The sequence below is a fragment of the Chanodichthys erythropterus genome, chromosome 9, assembly GCF_024489055.1.
Source record: "Chanodichthys erythropterus isolate Z2021 chromosome 9, ASM2448905v1, whole genome shotgun sequence".
NCBI lineage: Eukaryota > Metazoa > Chordata > Actinopteri > Cypriniformes > Xenocyprididae > Chanodichthys > Chanodichthys erythropterus.
The window spans coordinates 38,764,200-38,791,445 of record NC_090229.1 but is presented as its reverse complement, the minus strand read 5'-3'; the positions used below and the strand labels follow the sequence as shown (position 1 = coordinate 38,791,445).

Sequence of the window (27,246 nt, the reverse complement as noted above, 5' to 3'; positions counted from 1 at the left end):
AGTGATCGTGTGTCTTCAGAAAATTTGGACTAAACTGCTCGATTCATATGGATTAGTTTTACGATCTCTTTATGATCTTAAGAGTCAGAGTGGAAGTTGCGTACACTGTCAGTGGAGGGACAGAAGTCTCTCAGATTTCATTAAAATATCCTCATTTGTGTTTCAAAGGTGAACTGAAGTCTTAAAGGTTTGGAACATGAAGGGTGAATAACCCTTTAAAACTGTTTTGAATCTCAGTTCTGTCTCTGTTAGATAATACTGTTTAGTAAATCACTGTCTTTTTATGTCGTCTGTCTTTCTAAAATTCCTGGTTATTGTTTCTCATTCTCATCTCTTCTGTTGTGCTCTTCAGGGTGATGATGATCTTAAAGATACTGGTTTCCACTTGACCAGCGCTAACCAGGGCGCCTCCAAAGCCGGTCCAGGATTCAGCCTGAAGTTCTGAGCTCAAGCAGCCAGCTGGCCTTCTCTGAACACGTCTGACATGACGCTGAGACTCATTTTGAGAGCAGTTCACTGAACTTCACCGACACACACACAGACTCTGGGGAACCGTTTTTTACAGGCGCCAAGGACCTCCGTGAAGTTCTAGTGCTTTAAATTCCTCATGTTCATCTGAAATATAATGTGTTGGTTTGTCTTTGCTTGGTTTTCTCGCTCTTTTGTCCAGTTTGAAAACAAGCAGAGCATTTTCAGACCTCTTTTATTTTTGTCTGCAATTGTAGTTAAGGAGTAGGATCGAAAACTAATTTTTGTGACGTCACATGAATATTAAATAAATCTGTTTTAAAAACATGATCTGTCTGAATACCCGATTCTGATTGGCTGGAACTGATTGTGCATTCAGCGGTTTGAACGCACACCTTCCAGCCCATGATGGAATCCCTAAAATGTTCTATATATGAAGGCATAATAGCATATTCATGTGCTGCATGCACACATGAAGTCATTTCCAGAGAATTATGTCAATTTTGGTCTTAAACTCCCATATGACTTCAGAAGACTGAATATACAGTAGCACTTGAGTCACATGGTCTACTTTTATGTTTTACTTGGGTTTGAAACACTTGTGGTTCTTTCTTTTTTTTGTCATCTTGGAGCTTGACAGACCTTCACTTTCAGTGTATTGAAGAGCAGCCAGCATATTCTTCACAAATCCTTTTGTTTTCTGCAAAGAGTGTCTTATTGGAACAATATGAAAGTATTCTGTTGTATGAACTAACCCTTCAGAAGAGAAAATCTCCAAGTCATTTTTCTGAAGTTAAATCCCCACTTGCTCCTCTCATTATATAAGGTCTCTAATCGTTTGTTTCCAGCTGTAAAAGGGGATTTCAGGAGTGAGCCGTCTACCCTCATGACCGTTTGTTTTCCACTAGCTTTTCCACTCTTTAAATCGCTGCCATGTCTTCAAGAAACTAAATAAATGCTCTGCAGTATATAATGTGAGCCAGTCTGCTGATGGGTGGCATCTTACACAAGTTGAGAATTAAAATCAGAATAAGTTAAAATCAGATTCCCCCTTTGCATTAGAACTGAACTGAAACCAGAAACTGGAACAAGACTGGATTTCTACCAATATTTTGTACAGTTGATGATTTTGTGTATGAAAGGAAAGTGCTAGGGGAGTATGGTGAGAGAGCAGTCGTGTTGTTCAGATACACTGCAACATACAGCAAATCTTTTAAATGACAATTACATAACATTGGAACATCTCTGATGTCTCTGGATAGTGTGAATCGTCAGGTTTTGTTCATGTCACCTTTAGTGCTGAAGAGAGACAACAGAAATACATGAACATTTTTCAAATGAATTTCTTGTGATTTCAAAGAAGGTAAGCATGTTAAGCGCTCTCAGATGTTTGGACCGTAACCTTCATCAAACGATGACTTGTCATTCTGAATCGATTAAAGGCTTAAAATGACAGAATAAATTGTTTTATTTGGCAAAATAAGAAATGTATTTACAACATGTAAAAACCCTGATATTAAAGTTTTTAGCAATATGATCTGACATGAATATGTGCCCGAGTGAGTGATGTTTCACTGTACTGTGGTGAACTTTAACCCTGATCCCGTTGTTTCTGATGAGTGATGTCAGAACATTCTCTTCCAGTCAGGTGACAAGGATAAGAGGACGCTGGTCTGGATCTGGTTTTGGTTATAATTTGTGCTCGTATCTCCGGTCCTCAGAAGCGCACTCGTACCCTCCAAGAGTACGTGGTCAGCACCTTGTTCTTCTTCCTCACTATGCAGGTGTACGTTCCCTCATTGATGGCATTTGCCACAATTGTGATGTGGTCATCTTTCAGGGAGATGTAGCCGGGATGAGAGAATTCCAGAAGCTCGCCGTCTTTATACCAGCTGTCAGTGTGAGAGAACGTTTCAGGTTAGGACGTTTGTAACAAACAAACCTTACATACGCTTCAAAACTCCAGACAAAAACATCCAGATTCCAAACCGTGCATATTTAGAGGATTGTCTCGGCCAAAAAGCTGAGCTTGAACACACCAAAAGGACTAAAGGCGACTAACACGTGGGTTCTGCGTGTATCTGTATATATCAGCACGTATAAATTCACAGTTTGCAGTCATGTGACTGCCACGGAGGCCTGGAGGACAAAACATCCATAGAACTACAGCAGAGGCCTGTCAGTTTTCCATCTCAACAGAAGAAAATCCAAAATTTGAATAAAATATACATCACCAGCTGCAGTATTTCAATCACTAAACACAGCGAGACGTTCTAAAACGCTTAACGTGAAAAACAAAGTCCCTTGATGTACTAAAACTGATATTAAAAGATCAAATTTAGTATACAGCTTGTTAATGATGCATATACAGGTGAGCAGATGAACCCAGAATATGAACGCAATGCATTAAATGGTGAACAGCTGAATGGTTTTCAATGGAAAAACTCTTGGCAAGTGTAAGGCTCGATCGCCTTCTATTGTCCATTGTTCTTGTTCCTGTTGCGTGTTCGCAATCTCAAACTCGCAACCTGCATGAGCGTCAAGTCTGAGGAAGGAGGGGGTGGGAGAAACGACCCTCTCCAATATTTAGAATTTGAACTGCAGTACCTATTTCAACCACTAGCTGTCAATAATTACATACTGCACCTTTAATCCAATTGAGAACTCATGATCTCCATGGCAAATTTAAAAATAACTGGGGGAAATTGCAGTGGTCAGTGGTACAGACCTACAGTGTCCACACGGACTCAAGGCTAAAAATTCAATCTACAGTACCAAATATTGACTTTAAAGGGGTGAATATTACTACAAACAAATCTTTTGCAAAATCCTAAATTATGAAGGAATTAGGGATGTCCCGTTCAGGTTTTTCACGTCCCTGAGTAATTGAATATTGAGTACCGGCCAATACCGAGTCCAGATCCAATACTACACTCCTTTTTTATGGCAGTCACCAGTTGGCAACATACCGCCACCTAATGCATGACACAGGCATAATGTTACGATCAGTTAAACAAATAACCAATTGGCCCTGATACCAATCATTAAGATCGGCTCGGGACATCCCTTGAAGGAATACTTTCTGGGCAGTCCCAAAAACACCAAGCGAAATCCTCTGCTTTAATGCTGTAGAACAGTGCTTCTTAAACCTGTCCTGGGAAGCCCTCACCATTGCACATTTTGGATGTCGACCTGATCAAACACACCTGATTCAACTCATCTGCTCATTAGTTGTGTCTGCAAGACTTGAATTTGGTGTGAATGATGAGGGAGACATCCAAAATGTGATGGTTGAGGGGCCCCAGGAAAGATTTGAGAAGCACTATTGTAGAACAATAAAACACGAAAACTACCAAGGGGCAAATGCTTTTATAGGCAGTGTAATAAATTGATTTTAGAAACAGCATGAATATGGAAACCAGTCAGAGTTAATATAACAATCTGTGTGTGGAAAAACAAGAACTCACTAGATTTTGCCTTTCTTGGCTGCTATCTTCTTACCACAGCGGAAGGTGAGGTTCTTTCCCTCCACAACAAACTTGTGTTTTGTCCGTGGGGGGGTTGCAGTTGGTGGGGCAGTGGGAAATGGGAATTCTGTTTGAAAGTTAAAAGAACTTATTATTTGTTCAGAACATCAATGAATAATTATGGTAGCTAGCAGTGGAATGGACTAGCATTTTCTTTTGAAAGTCTTTCTGTTCATTATATTCTCTTGTACACTCCCAGGGTTAAAGGTGGTCTTGCTCCTTCACCACTGTTGACTCCAAGCATCTATTCATAGATCAACTACATTTTTGGATTGGGAGTGGTGCTGGAGTGAAAAAATGCTGACAGCGTTAAGTAGGTTGGGGAATCAGAAAAAGATGCATCTCATATACCAAAGCCCACTTTTGGCAGGTTTAAAGGATTATGAGGTCCAAAAATCAAATATCACATTTCTATGTCACCATTTGTGATAGCAAATGCTTGTTCATGTATGTGGAGAATGACTGCGCAGTCAACCTGAGTTTCCCTTCATCCTTGGTTGAAATAATCCACAGATTGATTGGTCCTCTAGATCTTGGACTAGATGGAGCTCTAACTGTTATGCTTCTTATCTGTCACTGCCATCCTCTCAAGCTATTGCCTGTTAATCTTGAACCATTACTTGACTCTTCCGAGTTGCCACCTGCCTCTCCAGAGTTGCAGGCCTCTTTCAACGTAGGGCAGTGACACTTCCACCCCATGGACCAGGGGTAGCCAACCCTGCTCCTGGAGGGCTACCATCCTGCACAGTTTCACTCCAACCCTAATCAAACACACCTGAACCAGCTAACCAAGGTGTTCGGGATTACTTAAAAATAACAAGCGGTTTCTGTTAGAGCAGGGTTGGAACTGAAGTCTGCAGGAAGTTCTGCCATATATCCTACGGATGAGCCATTAAGTTGCTTGGAACCTGTCCACCACGAGTAAGGCTTTTTTCCACTTTCTGCTCCAGCGAGAGCTGGAATGGACAAGTACAGGCCCTTAACTGTAGGTTCATTCATTCCTTAATCAACTGGGGATGGTATCTTCTTTGTAGGAAAGAAGGATGGCGATCTCCCACCCACCATCAATTACCAGAGAGATCAAGAGGACCAATTGGATCAAGGTAAAGAATTGATATCCATTACTTTTAATGACTACTGCTTTTGAACTTCTTCAGAGTGCAACCATCGTCACCAAACTGCATCTCCAGAACTACTTAATTCTAACTGAGAAGCCCTCTAGGCAGTTCCTGTGGACTGAGAAGACTGGCCAGGCACACCCATACTGACCCTCCATGTCCTGAGTTGCCCTTCATAGTGGATGTAGATGCTTCAGAACACACTCTTGTTGAAAGGAACTATGATATCAGAAATCAGGAGCTCTTGGCAGTGAAGTTGGCATTTGAAGAATGGAGACACTTGCTGGAGAGGCACCCCACTAAGCTCCCTACTGCCAGCCAGATAGCTAAACTTCTGATGCAGCATGTTTTCAGGATTCACAGCATCCCCCAGGGCATGGCCTATGACAGGGGGTCACAGTTCACTTCCCTGTTTTGGAAGACTTTCAGCCATCTCATTGGAAAATCCTTCAACCTGTCCTAAGTTTTTCACCCTCAATCTAATGGTCAAACAGATAGGGATAACCCTAAGATGCTTGGTCTTTAACAACCAGACTTCTTAGAGCTCACGTCTCATTTGGGATGAGTTCCTTCACAACACCTTAATCCATTCCTTTGTAGGTATGTCCCATTGTGCCAGCTTGGATTCCTGGAGGAGGACTTGGACAGCCCTATTAAACAGCAACAGGAACAGGCTACTGCAGACCTGGATCTCTAGTCTGTCCAGGCCAGAAGGTTTGGTTCTCAGCAAGGGATCTGCCTCTTCCTGTTGAGTTTCAGAGACTTTCATTGGTCCCATCAAGATTTTCAGAGAGATTAACCCAGTTTCTTACTGGCTTTTGCTGACCAGATGCGCGTTCATCCCCCTTTTCACATCTCACACTTAGGCCCTGCTTCCACCTGTTATTAAGATGCGCTTTGGTCAATTGGATCACAAGTACACGACGGAAACAAATTCCCGTTTACACTTGGTGTTTTAGTCTGTCTCTTTTGTCCACTTTCAACCACTTCTGTCCTGATTTCTTCAAGGGGAGGGTTTATGGGTAGGTGGGTGGGTAAATGTATGGTTTTTTTCAGATCTTTTTATCAAATGGACAAAATAAGTTTGTGCAATTTACAAATGAATGCGCCTGGAGACTATGGTTAAACATACAGAGAGCATCAGCTCCAGCCAAATGCTGTGTGTTAGAAATCAGGAATGGTGAGAGAACATTGTAGTTGGCTTTTCATCTTCAAACCATACTTGGGTCTTCAGCCGACAAAGTTTAAATCTCGTCTGGCTAGCGTGTTTCTCATAACGTTTATGGATTAGGTCAGTAGACGGAGAGTCTTTTGCAGCAGTATTCAATCACATGAGTGTCAACACTATGAAAGTAATGCAGTCGAATGCGTTTTCAACTACCTCTGGAAGTGGTCGAAAGTGGACAAGCTCAAAACAGTTTAGACCCAGTATACACCTGTATTTAGCATCGTCCACTTGTCGTTCGTTCGATCAAAATGCATCTTAATACCAGGTGTAAACAGGGCCTCAAAGGCTGATGTCCGTTGTTCTCTGTCTCCAGTCACTACTGTAGCTCCTCACTCCATCATCAGCAGTCACCCAGCATACACAGTTCACAGGCTGCTGGACGTCTAACTGGTCTGTGAAAAAGCCCATTATCTGGTGGATTGGGAAAGAGCGACTCTGGATGTCAGCTTAAGATATTCTGGATCCAGGACTTATTAGCGTCTTCCAACACCACTACTCTATCCGTAGCTCAAGGAACATCAGGAACTGCTCTATATTCTTAGGATTTTCTAGTTTATTTGATTGTTGTCACTTCTGTTTTCTCTATTTATGCTCTGTCTAGACAATCCGTATTTGTTCACTCTTGAATGTACCTTGTTCGTCAGTTTCTGGGAAGGTTGAGTACCCTTGAATCTTTAAGCACAACCCAGTCTCGAAGTCCAGGGTTTGATTCCCACCTACAGCATCTGTCACACAAACCTGTTCCAGCACCACTGTTTCTTTGCTAATTTGTTTGTTAAAAACATTAGAAATTTCACTCCTCATGTAAACCTAGAATACAAGTTTAGACCCACGTTCTGTGCATTTTCTGTTTTTGGTATAGTTCTGTACCATTATTTGAATACATTTTAAGACTGTCTAATCGTTAGGATTATTTTTTGTTCTGCTTAGTTTCATTGAGTTTTGGTTTGGTTCTGTTTCTGTTGCCTGCATTTGTATGTTGACCTAGTTTCCTTGTGTGTGCCAGTTATTCAATAAGTTCACCTGTTGCACATTTAGTTTCTTCGTTTATCCCAGTGTATTTAAGCCCTCAGTTTCCTCAGTTCTGTGTTCATCATTAAAATTGTGGTACAAGTGTAGTACTCTTTGTTTATTAAATCTCATGTTCCATTGTCATTCTGCCTTACTCCTCTCTCTCTTGATTGGATTTTACTTCATGCACTTAGCGATGGGAGAAACAAAGCTTTTCAAAGCTTCGAATTACTTGAACCAATTGCTTCGCAAAATTATTCACTGTTTTATTGAAAATAAAATCTATCAAATGCAATTAACTAATCATCCAATAAGATTAAATATCAAGAGTCTGTATAATACGCGTTCTTTTACCAATTTTCAGGGCTTGTTTTGTTTGTTTCATGGATGGCTCAGCTAAACAGGCCAATTAGAGATTATTATTCCTTTAATTATACTAATGTCTCATTAAAACATCTACAAATGTATAAAACTGATCAGAGATCAGGTAAAAACCGTAGATGCATGATTCATGGGTTCACAGAGATCATCACCCCCCAGTGGTGAACTGGTGAAATTTCAAAACCGTTATGACGTAACGAAGCCTTGTTTAGTGAAATCACGTGACTTTGGCAGTTTGATACGCGCTCCGAACCACTGATTCAAAACACAAGATTCATAAAGATTTCAAAGCTTCATGAGGCAGTGTTTTAAAAAACACCCATTATTAGTTACATTGTTATTGTGATATAATCTATTTCAAATAAATTTGCCCCTAAAAGACTGTGAACTGTGGTTATTTGCTGTACATGTATTTCAGATGGTCTCTTCCTGTCTAATTGGGCAGTTCTTAGCCAGAATAATCTGCAATGAGGACCACACATTATCTAGTTTAGGTCTAATATGTCTCGTGATTTTTCTATACACAATTAGTTTTTTAGGCGATCCCTGGTCTAAATAACAGGCCTCTTACCGTAACAGAAGTCACAGCTGGAAGGACAGTGTTTCTGCATGAGCCTCCTCTTGCTGTCACAATAACCCTTCCTGGCCCAAGCAGGACAGATAAATAATCGATCCAAACATCCTGCAGTGGTATGGAGAGGAAAACAACAAATAAGAAGGTGTCAGGTTATTGTAGAAGGGTAAAGGGAAGACCAGCTTGTACATTTATTTATGTATTTATGTTTATTTTATTGAGTAAAATACCATAGAGTCGATGTAAGCCCCAGACCTCATCTTGAGTAATTAGTTTGCGGCCCGTCAGTGTGGCATTGAGGTGCATTAAAGCTTTGGGATTCTGGGAATGCATCAATCCCAGTACATGACCGATCTCATGAGCCGCCACGTGAACAAGATCTGTCAGCCACACACCTGAATACAACAACAATCACACACAGAAACACGTTAAAATCTGCTCTTTTCTACCCCTGAACATGAACAAACGCCTGTCATGCGTGTGGAGCTGAGACTCTTCATTAATTGCCTTCCAGAAATTCAGAATTCAACGTGTTTTTCCAGTAGAAAATCATATAAAAGGAATAATACAATGTGTTCTTGCCAGGCACGACTTAACGCATTTCCAATAATAAGTAATTTGTCTACACTAAAGGCAAAAACGCCACACAATCAGCCAACCAGAACATACTTGGTGTTAAATATACAGTTATGGCTTTATGACTGACAAAATGCTACAAATCAACCCCGTTTCAGTGGCTAAGGAAATTAATAACTGGAGAATTCAACTGGAAAATTTTGCTCCTTAACTTCTTATTTCAGACTGTAAATAGGGCACTCGCAGGTTCAATCGGGGTTTTGATATATTCTGTCCTGTCAATTTAATGACATCTCTATTTCTTTTGGTGTAATGAACATTGTGACACCCAGGAAGCGACAATTTCTGCAGCATGATGAATTTTCTCAATTCTCATTAAAACAACACCTGCCTTTATTCCAGCTGAAGCGCATGTTTCCCAGAATCCAATACTCGTCATCATCGAAGTGGATCTCTCCGGTCTGAGGGAAGAAGGCGTGGGCCAGTTCACCGGTGATGCCGTCGAAACAGTGGTGTAGGTAGGACTGAAGACAGTCGGTGTGGTTTACAGAGTAGAAACCTGCCGAAAGTCAACCAACCAATTTGATTCAAAGACCCCCTCCTATACGCATTACAGCTAAATAGATACTTCCAATTTTTTTGTCGGAATGAATAATGCAACTCAGAATTAGCCTCAGTGAACTCAATGCTGAATTGATAGCATGAATTGACCCGCCTTCCCTCACTCACTAGTTTCATTTGCTCCGTTGAATATTATGGGTGTTACAGGGCTTGAATTTCGGCATGGGATTGTGCGTATTGCACATAATTTTAATTATTCCCACAGATTTTGTGCTCACACCCAATGTGTGCACACATAAAGCCGCCGCTCAGAATTAAATTCAATTCTTTTTCACTACTTACTGTGCTTAAACAGTCAAATACACACAAAATAATGCCAAAATGCCAGTGAGTATTCACGTAAACACAATCAGTTATGTTATAAGTGAATGTAAACAGTTGAGAAAGAAAACACAGTATATTGGATCCATGCATCAAGTCTTAAAGTGACAGCAGCCTAACATACCTGCTGCCAAATTATGAGATAATATTGAAAATATCTATATGGCAGTTTGTAACTTTGTATTGTTTAACTTTGGAAAACCACTTATTATCTTTTATTGCCAAACGTGCATCATTCTGTGTTACTTCAAATTCCTTTGTACTGCAACAAACAAATGTATAAATATATCTGATGTACCGATTTTGATGTCAGCCTCTTGATCCGAAGGGACCTCACGAAAACTGAAGGGCGAGACGTCGCTCCACATGGAGAAGGCCTTGGACATCCCTCTCCTCGTATCACTGGCATTCAAAAGATTCCTAGGAAATGACAGCAGTCTGCACAAACATAACAGTAATACGCAAAACATCCATTAAAAATGTGGTCAGGTTAACAAAATATACATTTATTGACTACACTTTCTTTCAGTAGTCCACTTTAGACACTCTACTAACTATAAGTAACTTTGCAGCTACATGTCGACTAACTGTCATTAGAGTATTAGTAAAATGTTGGTTATAAGGTTAGTAGAATAAGTTGACGTGCAAAGTTACTTATAGTCTGTAGAAGGTCTAAAGTGGACCATCAAAATAAAGTGCCATCTAAATCTTTTGTGATCCATGTAGAAAGAAAGTCATACAATTTTGCAACAACCTGAGTAAATGATGGCTGAATCTTTTGGGGTATTTTTATACTCAGGGACAAACTGGAAAAGTGGGCAAGCATTGAAAAAATGTAAATAGGTAATGAAATATCAAGAAGAAGAATCAATGCAAGGCATAAAGAGAGCTGTGGTGTCGTAAAAACACACAAAAACAGAAGATTCTTACTTGTAGGTCAGCTTGAATTTGTCCCACTTAAGTTTCTCTGGAGTAAGCGTGTAGCGTTTGTTTCTGGAAAGGTGAAGCACATGGGAGCGGGCGTCTTTATGAATCCCAATGATTAAAACACCAGACATGAGAGCTTCTTCCTTGGACAAAAAAATCTCAGATTAGATTAAATTGATCTGTGAGCAGGATTTTCCATGAAGGTCTGTGCCACGTTTGCTCCTGAAAGAGTGATAACTCCACTTGTGAGGTGCTTTAAAGTGCGATTTGCTCTAATAAATGCTTCGTTAAGCCAGGAACACATCTTGTACTGATTAGTCAGCGCAGTCAGAGGAAAGTTCGCTTCAGTTGTTAAGTCAGACTTGTCAGGCTTCTCTTTTTGTCTGATGTAAGCCAATTACTTCATGCTCTTTACAGGACAGTGCAGGCAAAGCATTGGTGAGATACTGCTCTATAAATTACACTAAATTACAGTAGTTACATTAGTTTCACAAGTGGTAAATATTAAAAATTCTTTGTTTAAAACCCCAAGCTGATCACCCTTATTACACAGACATTGATTCAAAATCTGCTGTTGAGTTTTTATTAGGGTCGTACTGTATTTTAATAAAACAATTATTAAAATCAGATACAGGGCTGTCAACACTGTGTCGTGCATTCGTTGGTTGTGAGGAGATTATATATAGTACACAACCCGAATTCCGGAAATGTTGGGACATTTTTTAAATTTTAATAAAATAAAACTAATAGACTTTCAAATCACATGAGCAAATATTTTATTCACAATAGAACATAGATAACATAATAAATGTTTAAACTAAACATTTTCACAATTTTATGCACAAAATGAGCTCATTTCAAATTTGATGCCTGCTACAGGTCTCAAAATAGTCGGGACGGGGGCATGTTTACCATGGTGTACCATCTCCTCTCCTTTTCAAAACAGTTTGAAGATGTCTGGGCATCGAGGTTATGAGTTTGTGGAGTTTTGGTGTTGGGATTTGGTCCCATTCTTGCCTGATATAGGTTTCCAGCAGCTGAAGAGTTTGTGGTCGTCTTTGACATACGTCTATGAAAGATCTGGACTGCAGGCAGGCCAGTTCAGCACCCGGAATCGAAGCCATGCTGTTGTAATAGTTGCAGTATGTGGTTTTGCATTGTCCTGCTGAAATACACAAGGCCTTGCCTGAAATAGACATCATCTAGAGGGGAGCACATGTTGCCTTTTTATATCTTTCAGCATTCGTAGTGTCTTCCAAAACATGCAAGCTGCCCATACCGTATGCACTTATGCACCCCCATACCATCAGAGATGCTGGATTTTGCACTGAACGCTGATGACATGCTGGAAGGTCTCCCTCCTCTTCAGCCTGGAGGACACGGCGTCCGTGATTTTAAACAAGAATGTCAAATTTGGTCTGACCATTGAACACTTTTCCACTTTGAAACAGTCCATTTTAAATTCTTCTGGACCATGTTCACATATGGCTTCCTTTTTGTATGATAGAGTTTAGTTGGCATCTGCAGATGGCACGGCGGATTGTGTTTACCGACAGTGGTTTAGTTGGCATCTGCAGATGGCACGGCGGATTATGTTTACCGACAGTGGTTTCTGGAAGTCTTCCTGTTCCCATTTAGTAATGTCATTGACACAATCAGTGTCATCTGAGGGCCTGAAGACCACGGGCATCCAATAAAGGTCTTCGGCCTTGTCCCTTACACACAGAGATTTCTCCAGTTTCTCTGAAACTTTTGATGATGTTACGCACTGTAGATGATGAGATTTGCAAAGCCTTTGCAATTTGACGTTGAGGAACATTGTTTTTAAAGTATTCCACAATCTTTTTACGCACTCTTTCACAGTTCTGTCCATCTTTACTTCTGAGAGACTCTCTAAGACATCCCTTTTATATCTAATCATGTTACAGACCTGATATCAATTAACTTAATTAGTTGCTAGATGTTCTCCCAGCTGAATCTTTTCAAAATGTCTTGCTTTTTCTGCCATTTCTAGAGATGTACACTACATGTTCTTATAACACTACAACTGAAACCCACACATAAAAAGGCTTCTGATGTATAAATAAACTTATGGATTCAAATTTGAGCTACAGTTGTACATATTTTATTCTGGGAGTTTATTATCTCAAACTATCAACAAAGTAGACAACTTGCTGACGAAATCATCCTCGCAAATCATCAAGCTATTCACATAGCTTTGAAGACCCCATGAAATTGTTTCCTGCATTGACATACTTCACAGGAAGTTGGGGCGGGCCATATCAAAGGGTCCTTTTTAAAACCATGATTGAAAGCAGTGAAGACACTTTCGTGAAAACATTCCAAATCAGCAGTGAATGAATGTAAATAAAAATAAAGTACAAGTAAACCAACTAATCTAAAGACTATGCATCTTTTGCTATGTTGGTGGCAGGGAGTATTTATAATTCAGCTGTAGAGAGGATTGTATTGGACATAAACTTGCAAGATCCATAATTTTTGGCAAGAAACGAGAATATAAGTGTATGTGCGCTAAAAGACTGTCAACTATATTGAAGCCCACAAGGAGTTTTGATTTCGTAAGAATGTGCACTGTAATGAATTGGCAGGAAGATGTACGTCTACGGAGAAAAATGAAGAAAAATTAAAACATGCCTCTTACTAGCCATAAAAAAACAGCCTCATTTTTATATTGTAATTCCAGAAGGTATTTGGCCTGAATTTGAACTCTGAAGTTAATGTTGAGCGTGCTCTCTGGGTTTCATAAAGCTGTCCAAATTTTTTCACTTCACTGGTAATCTGACCCTAAACTAGTGTCTGAAACAGACACATTGACCAGACATTCACAGACACATACACAAACACGCCAGACAGTCTCTGGGTTAGAAATCCACAGTGTTTGCATGAAGCTTGGCTCCGTTGTGTTTCACACAGAGAGCATACGATCTTCAAACTGGATGACTGCATAATCTTCTATACTGGCTTTAAATGTCCTTTGCTGACTTTTTCATCTCAATCTTCTGGAAAAGAGTCCAGTGTTGAAAGCGTGCCAGAGTCTTTGAGTGTTTTAAAAGTTAAAAGGCAAGCAGACTCCACTTGCAAACGCTGATAAGGAGCAGTGAAGTCAAGACTAGTGGAGATGGAGACTATTTTGGTCCGACAGGGCAGAGAGGACATTCCTGAACTGATTCGGACTGTGTGGCCTGTCTTTATATCACATGACATGGTTTTCTAAGCCACACTCTTGGCAATCATGACGTCCATTTTTGTCCAGTGGAAAATAATTTCAAATGGAAAAAGGTATTTCAGATCCAAGATAAGTTGACAGAGTGGAACTCCCAAATGGCAATGTTCTGGGGCGATCAGCTTGCCATCCAGTTTAATAATACTAAATGTGTTCAGCTACCCTTGATCTCGTGATGTAAAGGAGTTGGAGACTCAAGTAGGGTCTGTTTAAAGGTTTCTTGAGTTATTGCAACTATAAGCCAATGCAGACGATCACAGGACTGTCTAAAGATTCACTCAGAGCAGAAACACAAAGAGTTGGACGTAACGGCACATGAATACATTTCAAGATATGTGAAGCTAATACCCAGCTAACAGGGAACTTTCTCAAAGTTATAATCAAATGTTCTTCCAGTAACGTTAGTAGAACATTCGTTCAGAGTTATCTGCTCTCAAAGCACAAAAATTGTATTTGTACATCGTTCATGGAACTTTTTCCTGAAACTTTTTAGTTTGTCTAAAGGCCCATTCACACCAACGAGCGATAAAGCTCTGTTTATTCTAAGCTCACCCCGTTTTTAATCCATGTAAAATCGACCTAAAGGGCTGATCATTCCAAGATGACAAAGTCAATATAGTGGAATAAAATCAACAACTAGTCCATTTCACTGCAACTTCAAAGGAAGCAAGACAGTGTTGTCGAAACTAGTGCTGTATACCTGAAGAAATTTTTATGTTACACTGTTTGCTAGCCTGGCATAATGATCTCATCGTTAATACTTCTCAGCATTTATTCTGAGGGTATGACTGATTGTTTTCCATTTATCCATTTTCTTGTATTCTTGAAAGAGAGCTTGATTTGTCAAAAAGTGGTGGATGTTTTTGGACCTCGCGATTAACTTCTCCACAGTGTCTTCTGCCATTTTAAATGCGTGAGCCCTTAAATTAGAATGGATTCTGATTGGCTGTCAGTGTTTTATCGTTCAACAGCTGGAAAAAATAGTTCTGAAAGTGATCTCAACGATATCGTTTCTCTATATCGTTATAGTTATTGCTGTGGTGTGGATTCTGTGCTATTCATTTATCTTTACAACGATTTTTAGGACTATATCTTTATCGTTATCTTTATAGTTATCATTCTTGGTGTGAACGGGCCTTAACATGTTTTAAATGTTAGCACTTGTTTCTGATCATTCAGAGAACATTCAAAAGTAACGTTCTAATACAACAAAACAAAAACCTTTTATGTCATTCCACACCTGTAAGACCTTCGTTCATCTTTAAGGACAAATTAAGATAGTTTTGATGAAATCGTCCATAGACAGCAATATAATCACACGGGACCAAACTCCCCCCATACGTGAATTTTAAACGTAAGATGGTAACCAGATTTCAATAAGTTCACTTTTACTGTTTATTAAATTTTGGTAGGCTACATGGTTTTCACTCTGAGATGGATAGCCTAAAATGTTATATAATTCAGATGGGCTACAGGTTATTTTTATGGTATGCCAAAAAGTGTTTATTTTTTAAATGTGATCATTGGTACATTTTACCAGTATTTACCATACTTTCAATACAAAAATTTAAATATAAAAAATATGTAATATAAAAATTGTATAAAAAAATTAAAATGTATAAATAAAAGCATTTTATTTGTATAAATTCTCTTTATAAAATAAAAAAATGTGTTCTTCAAAAAGCCTTTTTCCAAAATGTACATCTTTAAAAAGGGGGGGTCATCTTATAAATCAGGGTTGTCTTATATTTGGAAAATGAAAACTGTGTAACATTACCCAGGACCAGGACGAGCTATAGGACTGTGAAGCTACTCCATCTGTGTTTTGATCATCGTTATGAATCCCATTTTGGATTAACACAATTTTCTCAGCTTTTTGCTCAAAATGTTCCTTTTTTATGAAACTTACCTACAAGTGTTGATAAAAAAGAATGCAAGGAGCTAGAATAAAAAGCTCTGTTCTTTCTTTTGATATATTGCATGTTCAGATATTCATACACCAAAATATTCTGATGGCCATGAAACTTTTGTAAAAATGATCAAAAATGCTGCCACTGGCTGGCAACTTTTATTCAAAAATGCTAGCAAAACATTCTTGGGATACATTTTGGTACACAGGTTATCCAGAATACATAGATATTTATGTACTGTTTATCTTCCTCTAAGAGAGCAGTTTATTGACATCAAGGAGGATTTAGACAGAGGGTTCAAAAACAATACAAAATGAAAATTGTTGGAAAATTATTGTCCATCCCTAAATATACAACTTAGCTTTATAGTGGGACATGATGTGGAGCCACATTATTGCTCAGGACTGAGTTTTTGTGATGCTTGCCAATGTTCAAGTCAACTGGAATTTCGTGGAGCTATCTGTAACTGGCACATGGAGCTGTCAAGGTTTCAGTGGGTTTTTGAGACAAAAGGAGGAGGAGGTTTAGTGCCCAAGAACCCAGTGGAACAGAGATAAGGTGCATTTGTCACAGAGTTCTGCTGGTATTCCATCCATTGTAAAACCTTCGATCCAGCTGGAACCAGTGTGATTGCAACAATTTCCTCATTTATCCTTTCAAGCTTCTCTGTTTGACTGGCGATAACACCTTGAAGTGAGGCCAAGACTGACATTTAGCAGCTTACAAAAAGTCTGCTACACTTTGGATGGAAACTTGGTAATCATTCGTGGAGAATAATGCTATAGACAAACAGTCTGTGATGGCAAAGAGAGCAAAGGACCTTGTTATTTTGGCAAGTCGACGCAATGAAATCCACAGCAGTGTTTGACTACTGACCACCGATCTGTGTAATGATCGCGAGCAATTCAAGAAATGATTACTAAGTTTGGTAGCATTGACCTGGCTGGTCTGCAGATGTACAAACATTAAACCAGTGGAATGAGAGCTGCTCTGAGGAAGAACTGAAATCAAATCTTTGAATTATATTCAAAAACAGTAAGCAGTAAGTTTGAAGCAGTAAGTAGCAAGTATACAAGATGAGGATAAACGTTATTCTGAAAAATCCAGAATAACCCAGCAAGAATTCCATGTTGGTCCAGGATGGTTAGAGCTGTATGGAGACCCACACATGACATGCAAGAAAAATATTAAATTGTGCACACAACTTACTAATTCGTTCCCTCGATTTACTAAATCGTGTGCACAATTCACTATTTCGTGCATGCGCATGATTTATAAATTAAGGGAACTAAATAGTAAATCATGCGCACATTTTAGTAAATTGAGGGAGCGAATTAATAAATCTACAGTGCAGACTTGGCTTCCGGGTTCACTACTGCACAGCCTCAGGTTCTGGGTTCACTACTGCGCACACTCGGACTCCGGGTTCACTACGGTGCAGACTCGGTTTCCGGTTTCCCTACTGCGCACACTCGGACTCCGGGTTCACTACGGTGCAGACTCGGGTTCTGGGTTCACTACTGGGCAGACTCGGGTTCCGGTTTCCCTACTGTGCACACTCGGACTCCGGGTTCACTACGGTGCAGACTCGGTTTCCGGTTTCCCTACTGCGCACACTCGGACTCCAGGTTCACTACTGCGCACACTCGGACTCCGGGTTCACTACTGCGCACACTCGGACTCCGGGTTCACTACGGTGCAGACTCGGGTTCCGGGTTCACTACTGGGCAGACTCGGTTTCCGGTTTCCCTACTGCGCACACTCGGACTCCGGGTTCACTACTGCGCAGACTCGGACTCCGGGTTCACTACGGTGCAGACTTGGCTTCCGGGTTCACTACTGCACAGCCTCAGGTTCTGGGTTCACTACTGCGCACACTCGGACTCCGGGTTCACTACAGTGCAGACTCGGGTTCCGGGTTCACTACTGGGCAGACTCGGGTTCCGGTTTCCCTACTGTGCACACTCGGACTCCGGGTTCACTACAGTGCAGACTCGGGTTCTGGGTTCACTACTGGGCAGACTCGGGTTCCGGTTTCCCTACTGCGCACACTCGGACTCCGGGTTCACTACGATGCAGACTCGGTTTCCGGTTTGCCTACTGCGCACACTCGGACTCCGGGTTCACTACTGCGCAGACTCGGACTCCGGGTTCACTACTGCGCAGACTCGGACTCCGGGTTCACTACTGCGCAGACTCGGACTCCGGGTTCACTACGGTGCAGACTCGGGTTCCGGTTTCCCTACTGCGCACACTCGGACTCCGGGTTCACTACGGTGCAGACTCGGTTTCCGGTTTCCCTACTGCGCACACTCGGACTCCGGGTTCACTACGGTGCAGACTCGGGTTCTGGTTTCCCTACTGCGCACACTCGGACTCCGGGTTCACTACGGTGCAGACTCAGACTCCGGGTTCACTACTGCGCAGACTCGGACTCCGGGTTCACTACGGTGCAGACTCGGGTTCCGGGTTCACTACTGCGCACACTCGGACTCCGGGTTCACTACGGTGCAGACTCGGTTTCCGGTTTCCCTACTGCGCAGACTCGGACTCCGGGTTCACTACTGCGCACACTCGGACTCCGGGTTCACTACGGTGCAGACTCGGTTTCCGGTTTCCCTACTGCGCACACTCGGACTCCGGGTTCACTACGGTGCAGACTCGGGTTCCGGGTTCACTACTGGGCAGACTCGGGTTCCGGTTTCCCTACTGCGCACACTCGGACTCCGGGTTCACTACAGTGCAGACTCAGGTTCTGGTTTCCCTACTGCGCACACTCGGACTCCGGGTTCACTACGGTGCAGACTCGGGTTCCGGGTTCACTACTGGGCAGACTCGGGTTCCGGTTTCCCTACTGCGCACACTCGGACTCCGGGTTCACTACAGTGCAGACTCAGGTTCTGGTTTCCCTACTGCGCACACTCGGACTCCAGGTTCACTGGTCAATGAAGTCACCTTTATTTATGTAGCACTTTTTACAATGCAGATTGTGTCAAAGCAGCTTTACAGTGATAACTGGTATATAATTTTGGCTGCACAGCAGTTCTTTAAGAAAATGGTGTTATTGTCCAGCGTAAATTCAGTGTTGATTCATTCCATTGTTAGAATCAATAGTTATTAATTTAGTTAATTTATCTATATCAGCACTGGAGTAAACAGTGATGTCATCATCCAGCTCAGTTCAGTTCGCATAGAATGGTGTCGATGCAGCAGATCAAAGCACTGTTGAATATCAAATGTCAAGTGTCCCCAACTAAGCAAGCCAAAGGCGGCAGCAGCAAGGAACCCAAACTCCAACAGGTGACATCAGGTGGCAAATAGGTGTTAAAATGGAGGAAAAAAACCTTGGGAGAAACCAGGCTCAGTCGAAGGGCCAGTTCTCCTCTGGCGAACAGTGCATGATTATGATTCAGGCAGCTTTCATAAGTCCGATTGGGATCGCAACAGTCAAAGTATTTATTCCAGCTCCATCTAGTTGAGGATCGTATTCATCACGCCAGTATGGGACGGTTTGTTGAGGAACTGTGCTACTGGCTGTCGTGTCGATGAGGCCTTCATAGGGGATGATCTAGCTGATACAATCTCTGCTGATACTTCAGAGCTGCGTTGTCGTCGTGTCTAAGTGCACGTCGCCACTGCGCAGACTCAGGTTCCGGGTTCGCTACTGTGCAGACTCAGGTTCCAAGATGTCAGCTCCATATTTGGACACTGGCAGCTTCACTCTTCTACAATAGTAGAGAGTGAAGGTGCATCGTCCATCTTTTGAACAGTCTATGATCCCAACATACCTTATGCTGGTGATCAGCAATGCTGGATTTTTCAACAGAGGTGAAGGAAGTAGATTAAAGATAATTTACCGTACACTGAATACAGGTATAATGCCACCCTGGAAATAGTGTTAATTTCATTAATGAAATCTAAATCCCGTGACTAAGATGAAAGAATGACGAGACAACACCAACATCATTAAATGATAATGCTTCTATGAGCTTTTCATTTATCCACTCTGGGACCCGGTTTAAAAAAATAGAGGTTTCAGGCTCCTAAAATGCCGGATCCGTCTGGAAGAAATGCCGATACGATACACAATTTTTACGTATACAGCTACATGCGTCTCCGTGTGGACGGGCTCTTAATCTTTGCAATCTGGCAACCATGCGCACATGCTCTCTCTACACTGTGGAAGAACCGACGAATATCTGAAAACACCATCAAACAAGTAAGCTAACTTTATTTGAGATATTCTGTCTAAAACTAGACTAAAATGCCCAGACAAAACAAAACAGGACAAGGTTGGCTAAATATGATTAACACAAGACTTAGACTAGATTTAAAAATAGCTAACAAAATTAACACTAGGGAAACACTCTCTGATCATTGTATTTTCTTAGAAGGGTTGGTTTCTCTTCATTCTCAGAGTCAACCAAGATATATACAACTACAAATTTGTTATTCATATCCATGCCATGGCATGTCGTTAGACACAGGAAGAGAAAAAGGATAAATCTTCCTTCTGGATGGAAAGTCCTGGAGGTAGTAGGTTGATCCAAGAGTCTTGGGGAATAGTTTGGCTGCTTTCCTCCTCACATTTCTGGTACTCTCGAAGAATGATAACATTTTTTTCTTTGTAGCACCACACCGTACAGCAATACATGACAAGACACTGTGACCTACATTTAAAAATCTCCAGCTCCTTCCAGGATACAACAGCTCACTAGAATCATGCTTCAAGGGGCTTTTAATGGGAAACCCGACAGGACAACAAAAACGTAATGTAATACACAAGAGAGTGACATTCCTGCAGACAGGCTCAACCTAAAAGCATTATTTCATCCCTCTCTGTACATGGTGATAGCTCTGCCTCGTTAAAGCCTCCTTCTGAAGCCAAAATGTGATAATTCAGAGCATTCTCGCTGCTCATGCTCCTTCCATGACAAAGACAAAGTAGTATCTTCCCAGACGAATGATCAATCACTTTCCAAAACTGCTGTTCAATTTGTTCATACAACCTGGAAGAAAACCAACTCTTACCTATTCTTCCATTGCCTCTGACAGACCGATATACTTCAAGTTAAATCTAACTGGTGTGACATTGTTTCAAACAAAATCAGGTCTAAACTTAAGTTGGTTTGGAGTTTGTTTCAGGACTTTTTGGAAAAGTTCATTCCAGTGTTGTGAGAAATCGATTCCCCCCAGGAATCGGGGTCTCCTTTAGGACCCAGAGTGATCCCAGTGGTTCAACTGACTTTTAATGGGTAGTATTTTTAGTGCCTGATTGTGATTCCTGCAAAATCACATTATGATTTATATAATTTAAAATGCATATTTAGAATGACCATTAATGTCTTTTAAAGTACATGGGTCACATACTAGTATATAACTAAAGTTATAAGTTGTTATATCTCGATTTCTCATGACACCAGCTGGTAAACACCTTCGAACTACCACTGGTTCTGTGGTAATGATGCAATAGGTGGGTGTGGCTCTGAGGCTCCGCCTTTCTTAGAGGTGTAAATCATCTCAGATGTTTTCTGAACTGCTGTTTTCTCACTGTTGGCATTTTTGTTGTTGATTTTGTTATTGATAGGAAAACGTGCAGCACATATTCATCTCATGGAGTCAGGATGTTTTTTTACTCTTGAGCAAAAAAAGAAAGAAAAAGAACATCACTGTGAGTATTACGGGGGTTTAACTCTTGATCAGTAGGTTTAACACCAGGTCATGAGACAGTAAATTATGTAACGCCGCTAGATCCAAAAAGGACTGATATGTGAAAAATAGGGCTGGGACGATAAATCAATGCATCGCGAATCAAGAAATTATTCTGGAATTCGGATATTTTCTGTATGTATCGCGATTCTCTCTCGAATTGATTCTGAGCTTAGTTTTTAACCGCAGATGGCGCTGAGTGCTTTAGAAACAGACATACTCTGCTTGCTTCCAATTCCTTACACACCACTTGAACCTTCTATAAATGAATCATTCATAAAGTTCGGAAAGGTTGAAGTGAATTACAGGGGTGTCTGCAGTGTGCTGTTAACATTAATCTCACATCATAAAAGCATTCTGAGATGCAAGCACATTCTCAGACTCAGCCGAACGCACGAGTGCTCTTCTTCATGAGCATTTGAGTGCGTGGATAAAAAATAACCTAGAGCGCCCTCTGCTGTTAAAAATTAAGCTCAGAATCAATTTGTGATGCATTTGGAAAATATCAGAAGCGAATCACGATGCATCATTAGTATTGTCCCAGCCCTAGTGAATAATGTGCCAAAACAAATCACATTTGAAAGTTCCATGAACCAGTCAGGATGAAATTCCTTGGACAACAAGTAATGCAAGAGTTAAAATCCAAGAGACAGTCGAGGGGTCAATAACACACAGGTGAGTAAACCGTCCTGACAGAAGCAAATTCATAACACCCTTGCCAATCCAAATATTTCAGCCTTGTCCCCAAGGATGGAAGAAAGATTGATTACAGATGTAGGATACCTTCTTTCTACAATCAATATTGCACAAAAGTTTAAGAAGTGCCAAGACTGTGACATCTATCTGGGATTGTTCTTCCATCATGTCTGAGATATTTATATCTAACGAAATCACTTGACGTGCACAGGTTTCTGTCCTGTCTTTAAATATTTTTCCAAACAACAAATAAATTCCTAAAATTACACTTTAAAGTCGAAAAAAAAAGTACTGAAACGGAAAGAGCGACTAATCTTTACTTCCATATTGTAACATACATCCAAGTAAAATTGATTATTGGCAATTGAATTTTCTGTGCATCAGTTGTTGGTGAATTAGGGTGAAAATAGGGTGAATTAACATGTAATGCCGACTTAAATATAATAATATAATGTATAGTCAATGTTTTATCAGTTCCTGATCCTTTAGAGATCTTTTAAAAGCATGAAATGTTTTTGGACTGTTTGCGTTCTTGTGGTGCCATAATCCAATCACTGTTGTCATGACGTTACTTGTCTGCATCTCCAGTCTAATTACTCTCATAGCATTTATGGCTCAGCAAAAATGTTTTTTAGGGTGCCCATATTTCCAGAGCTACATGTGCCTCCAAGAAATCTGCCATTGTGATGAATGGGAATGCTAATGGAAAGCTCTCTCCAGGCCTCACAGACCTCTTTGGTTGCAGGTGGATGTACTCAAACTAGGGAGTATTTTATTGGACAAAAACTTGGATATGTTAGTGCGTAATGTTGCTGTTTCAGCATAAACAACATCTGCAAAGTTACGACGCTCAAAGTTCAATGCAAAGGGAGATATTTTCTTTTACAGAATTCTCTGTTTAAGGACTACAACGAATGGCTGGTAGGAACTACAACGAGCTTCTTCCCAGGTTAGTGACATCAGAAACCCTAAAATTTACATAAACCCCAGTTTCATTCTAAAAGTTGTAACTTCTTCCTGAGTCTCTCCATCAGTGTCGACTCCGGTTTGAACAATGTAAGGCTGAACACTTTCCTCATTTTGGCTGCGTGAGATTCTCCAGCTTTGTTGTTGTTGAGCTGTTAAAGCTCCGCCCTCTTCTGGAGCAGCAGCTCATTTGCATTTAAAGGGACACACACAAAAACGGCGTGTTTTTGCTCACACCCAAATAGTCTATAGTATAATAAATGATCTGTGGGGTATTTTGAGCTGAAACTTCTGAAATATTTCTGAGCTAAAATATTTTGTTTCTTCAAAGAAAATCGAGTACAACAGTAGGTTTTAAAAATGCTAAAAAACATTTTTTTTAAGAGTACACTGGCAAAGATACTTCAAAGATAGATTCTAAAAGAAGCAAAACCCCACAATGCAAATTATATATGTTTTGTTTTTGTTTTTTGGGAAATGCCAAAGGTGCATATGCTCAAAAACAAAATGTAAGCTAAAAGTAGAAGTGAACAAAACACAGAAATTAAATGTAGTACAAAACACATCAATAACAATGTAAATGCAGATGAAATAAGTCCGGTCAGCGCTATCAGCCGTTCATCTGCTCTGTTTTTATGTGCGGATGCGCCAGACAGACGTCGTTCGTCATTGCGTCGCGTCTCATGTCATGAGCGTTCCGTTTTAAGGACGACGCGTCAAGTTAAAAGCAGTTCACCGCGTCTCAGATCCCCTGCGTTGCGTTTTTATGAACGCAAGGACGCGTCCTGTATGTGAACGACCCCTTACGACTTCAAGTTGTATAACTCGAGCGTATCAATGGATTTCACATCACGCGTGACGCCCTCGAGCCGCTTTGACGCGTGTCTAGAGTTATGCAAGGAAAAATATTCGTCCTGATGAAAAACTAATGACATACCTCAAATCTCCAGGCAGGCAAAGCCGTGACTTCATGCATCAAGAGCCCAAACCCCGCCACCGCAAGCAGAAGAAGCCCTTCGAAGTATTCTGCTTTCCGCAGACTGCCATAAACTTCACGCACCATCTTTGCGACGTCGCCGTCCAAATATTAGCCCTTAACAAAGACGTATCAAACCTCACCATTTATTTCCCATGGGTTATTTGGCTTGCCATTGGGTGCTTGACAGATGCGCTGAGAGTCAGTCTGCGGAGCAACTTTTCTTCCAGCTCTCCAGCCCTCAGAGTTCAGCCAGACTGGAGCTCAGATGAAGACCACTGACTGCTTCACATGCTGCAGCTGCACACATTGTAATGCAATCAATGCGGTTTTTACCACACTTGCTGTTTCATTGTCATTTTTGGAGGATTAATCATCTTTCAAAAGACATCTGCTTTTGATTTTGCCTCCTGAAAGCATCATTCTTGCGTTTAAAATACAAGTAGCCTAAATATATTCCTTTTTGAACATCCAACCAACCACGAACAGACTGGCTGCATCTGAACCAAAACTTTTTTCTTTTTTGGTTTGGCTTCTAGAAGATACATTGGTTGTTTAAATAGGACTACAACATATTTTAATCACAGGGAACGTTCTGCCAAGGTTCTCTCAAAGTTCTGAAATAACACTGAGCCTATTATAAACATGTATTGTCATATCTGTGTCCTCTAATGTCAGATTCATAAATTTAATCAATAAATTCAGTCTGAATAAATAGACACTGCATGGCTCTTATTAAGAACAAAATGAAATCACTGTAAATGGATTTTGCATGAATTATGTTAAGAGATAATTGTTTTAAATATAACTTTTTAATGTTGAAATATTAAATGATTGGGAAGAAAATGAAATAAGAATCTACTTTTTCACATATGAAACTACAGCTGCCAATAGGTGGTGACAATGACTGTGTTAATGAGCTGAATCCTTAAAGAATTAGTTCACTTTAAAATGAAAATTACCCCAAGCTTTACTCACCCTCAAGCCATCCTATATGAATTTCTTCTTTCTGATGAACACAGTCAGAGTTATATTAATAAATATCCTGACACATCCAAGCTTTATAATGGCAGTGAGCGGGATCAACAAGTATGAGCTGAAGAAAGTGCTTTCATCCATCATAAACATACTCCACACGGCTCCGGAGGGTTAATGAAGGTCTTCTGAAGTAAAGTGATGTGTTATAATATCTAGCTTCCACCAGACCACCTTCCGTATTCAAGTTACAGAAAAAGCGGAACTAATGTAGGACGTAGTGTAAGCGATTTGAACTCAGAGAGGCATTACACTTTACCAAGTTGAATACAGAAGGTGGTCTGGTGGGAAAGCTGGGGGTAATTTTAATTTTAAAGTGAACTTATCCTTTAAATCACCCGATTTGTTCAAAATGCTAAATCATTTAAAGGTACAATATGTAAAATTTTCTGTCCGCTAGAGGTCGCTAGAGATCTATTCAAAACAAAGGCGTAGCTTGATGACGCCAAGTTTGAGCACAGAATCTTGGGACATTATCTCAACGTACGGTGCAAAAGAATAAGGATTGGACTCGGGAAGAAATCATGTTCATGGATGTGATTATTAACGTTACTGTAGTATGAAGCAGAGCAGGAGCGAGTGTTGTGGAGCTGAACGAGGAGCTGGAGCGATTGATCAACACACGCCTCACGAGCAGCGGGACTTTTATTATGACACAGTCGCCGGCGCCGCTGCCGCTTTTCCGGTCATGAGTATGAGGAAACGCAGCTCTGTTTATCATATTAGATACATTTGAGAGTGTTGAAAATGATGTTATAACGTTACTCTGTGCGTTCGCTCGGCGGCTGCTGTGAGACACTGTTACACACTGCAGTAACATAGATCCATTTTACAATATCATATTAAATGCTGGATGATTGTGTTGATAAATGGCATGCAATTAATTTTAAAATGTATGATGGAGAAAATTCTGTATCACTTTCTCTATAAATAAAGCTGCATCTGATTGTATGTTAGCTACTTCAAAAAATAGTGTTTTTCTCTGAGGCATGGTAAAGCATGGTACTCGCAAAATAAAATCAAGAAAATTAGATTTAAACAGTACGGCTAAACATGTTGAGCTATATAACAATAACTTGTTTTCGGTCTATAAATATATCAAAACAGTTGTCTGTTAAAACTTGTAATATATTAAAGCGTCTTTGGTGTTTCCATGGTTTCTACAAAACAAACCGGAAACCGAGGGTAACGCGGGTATGACGACATTGACAGGCGACTCCTCACACGTCCCGCAGCCTTGGATAAAACTGCAATTTTCTCATGATTTACAAATAGTTGCAAACATTTGGGATATTGTAAGTACTCAAGTGAACAAAATAAATAACTCTTAGTGGTTTGTGGATATTTTACTGCACAATTCTTACATATTGCACCTTTAACTTGACAATCGACTGTATTTGTAGCCTAATTGAATTTACTCATCTGATTCGTTCAAATACTCTGATTCTTACTCTGAGAGTAGGAATCAGAGTAACTCGGTTACTCGGAGATGCAGCGGTCCTGCTGTTTGTTCGATTTACTTTTTTAGCTGCCTTTTCCAGGTGTTAAACATGAAAATGATCATGAGCACCTGCTACTTTTTTTATTCCCTTTAACACATAAACAACATACATCCAGTTTGTTTAAACTAGGGATGTCAAGCAATTTAATTAATCTAATTAATTGCAAATTAATCGCACATCAAATTTGGCTGAGAAATTACCCCCAGAAGATCATTTAAAGTCATTTTTGTGTTAAATGAGAAAAGCGTTAAATAGAAATTACAAAAATAGCTTTATTTGATTCAACAAAGACTTTATTACACAAACTTTTAGGCTTCAATGGCCATGAGGGTGTATTAAATGATGACAGAATTTTTATTTTTGGCTAAACTATACCTTTAATGGGTTGTTGTTAATATGAAAATATGAAATATTTTTTTAAATGAAATGATACTCTAAATAAACTAAAACTGACAG

General features: G+C 40.3%; 2 protein-coding genes across 7 annotated transcripts in view; one reads left to right on the top strand and one right to left on the bottom strand.

The window, feature by feature from the left end:
- The window catches only part of cdk11b (cyclin dependent kinase 11B), a 29,700-nt gene extending 27,720 nt beyond the window's left edge, over window positions 1–1,980 (top strand). For all 5 annotated transcript variants that reach the window (XM_067395556.1, XM_067395555.1, XM_067395554.1 and 2 more), the window contains one exon: window positions 353–1,980. In XM_067395556.1, coding sequence (XP_067251657.1) covers window positions 353–445 — 93 coding nt within the window. In that variant the 3' untranslated portion in view covers window positions 446–1,980. The remainder of the gene's footprint in view (window positions 1–352) is intronic.
- Window positions 1,981–2,174: 194 nt separating this feature from the next.
- On the bottom strand, window positions 2,175–24,616 carry mmp23ba (matrix metallopeptidase 23ba). Of its 2 annotated transcripts, none has more exons than XM_067395561.1 (8): window positions 24,215–24,616; window positions 10,756–10,895; window positions 10,124–10,263; window positions 9,275–9,442; window positions 8,538–8,702; window positions 8,305–8,415; window positions 3,936–4,062; window positions 2,175–2,360 (listed from the first exon to the last, which is right to left on the bottom strand). In XM_067395561.1, the coding sequence occupies exons 1-8, from the start codon at window positions 24,338–24,340 to the stop codon at window positions 2,186–2,188; spliced, it is 1,152 nt and encodes a 383-aa protein (XP_067251662.1). In that variant the 5' UTR covers window positions 24,341–24,616; the 3' UTR covers window positions 2,175–2,185. The 2 variants fall into 2 exon arrangements, with proteins under 2 accessions (XP_067251662.1, XP_067251663.1); XM_067395562.1 differs by having other exon boundaries at window positions 10,756–10,891; window positions 24,215–24,333.
- Between the last annotated feature and the right edge of the window lie 2,630 nt (window positions 24,617–27,246).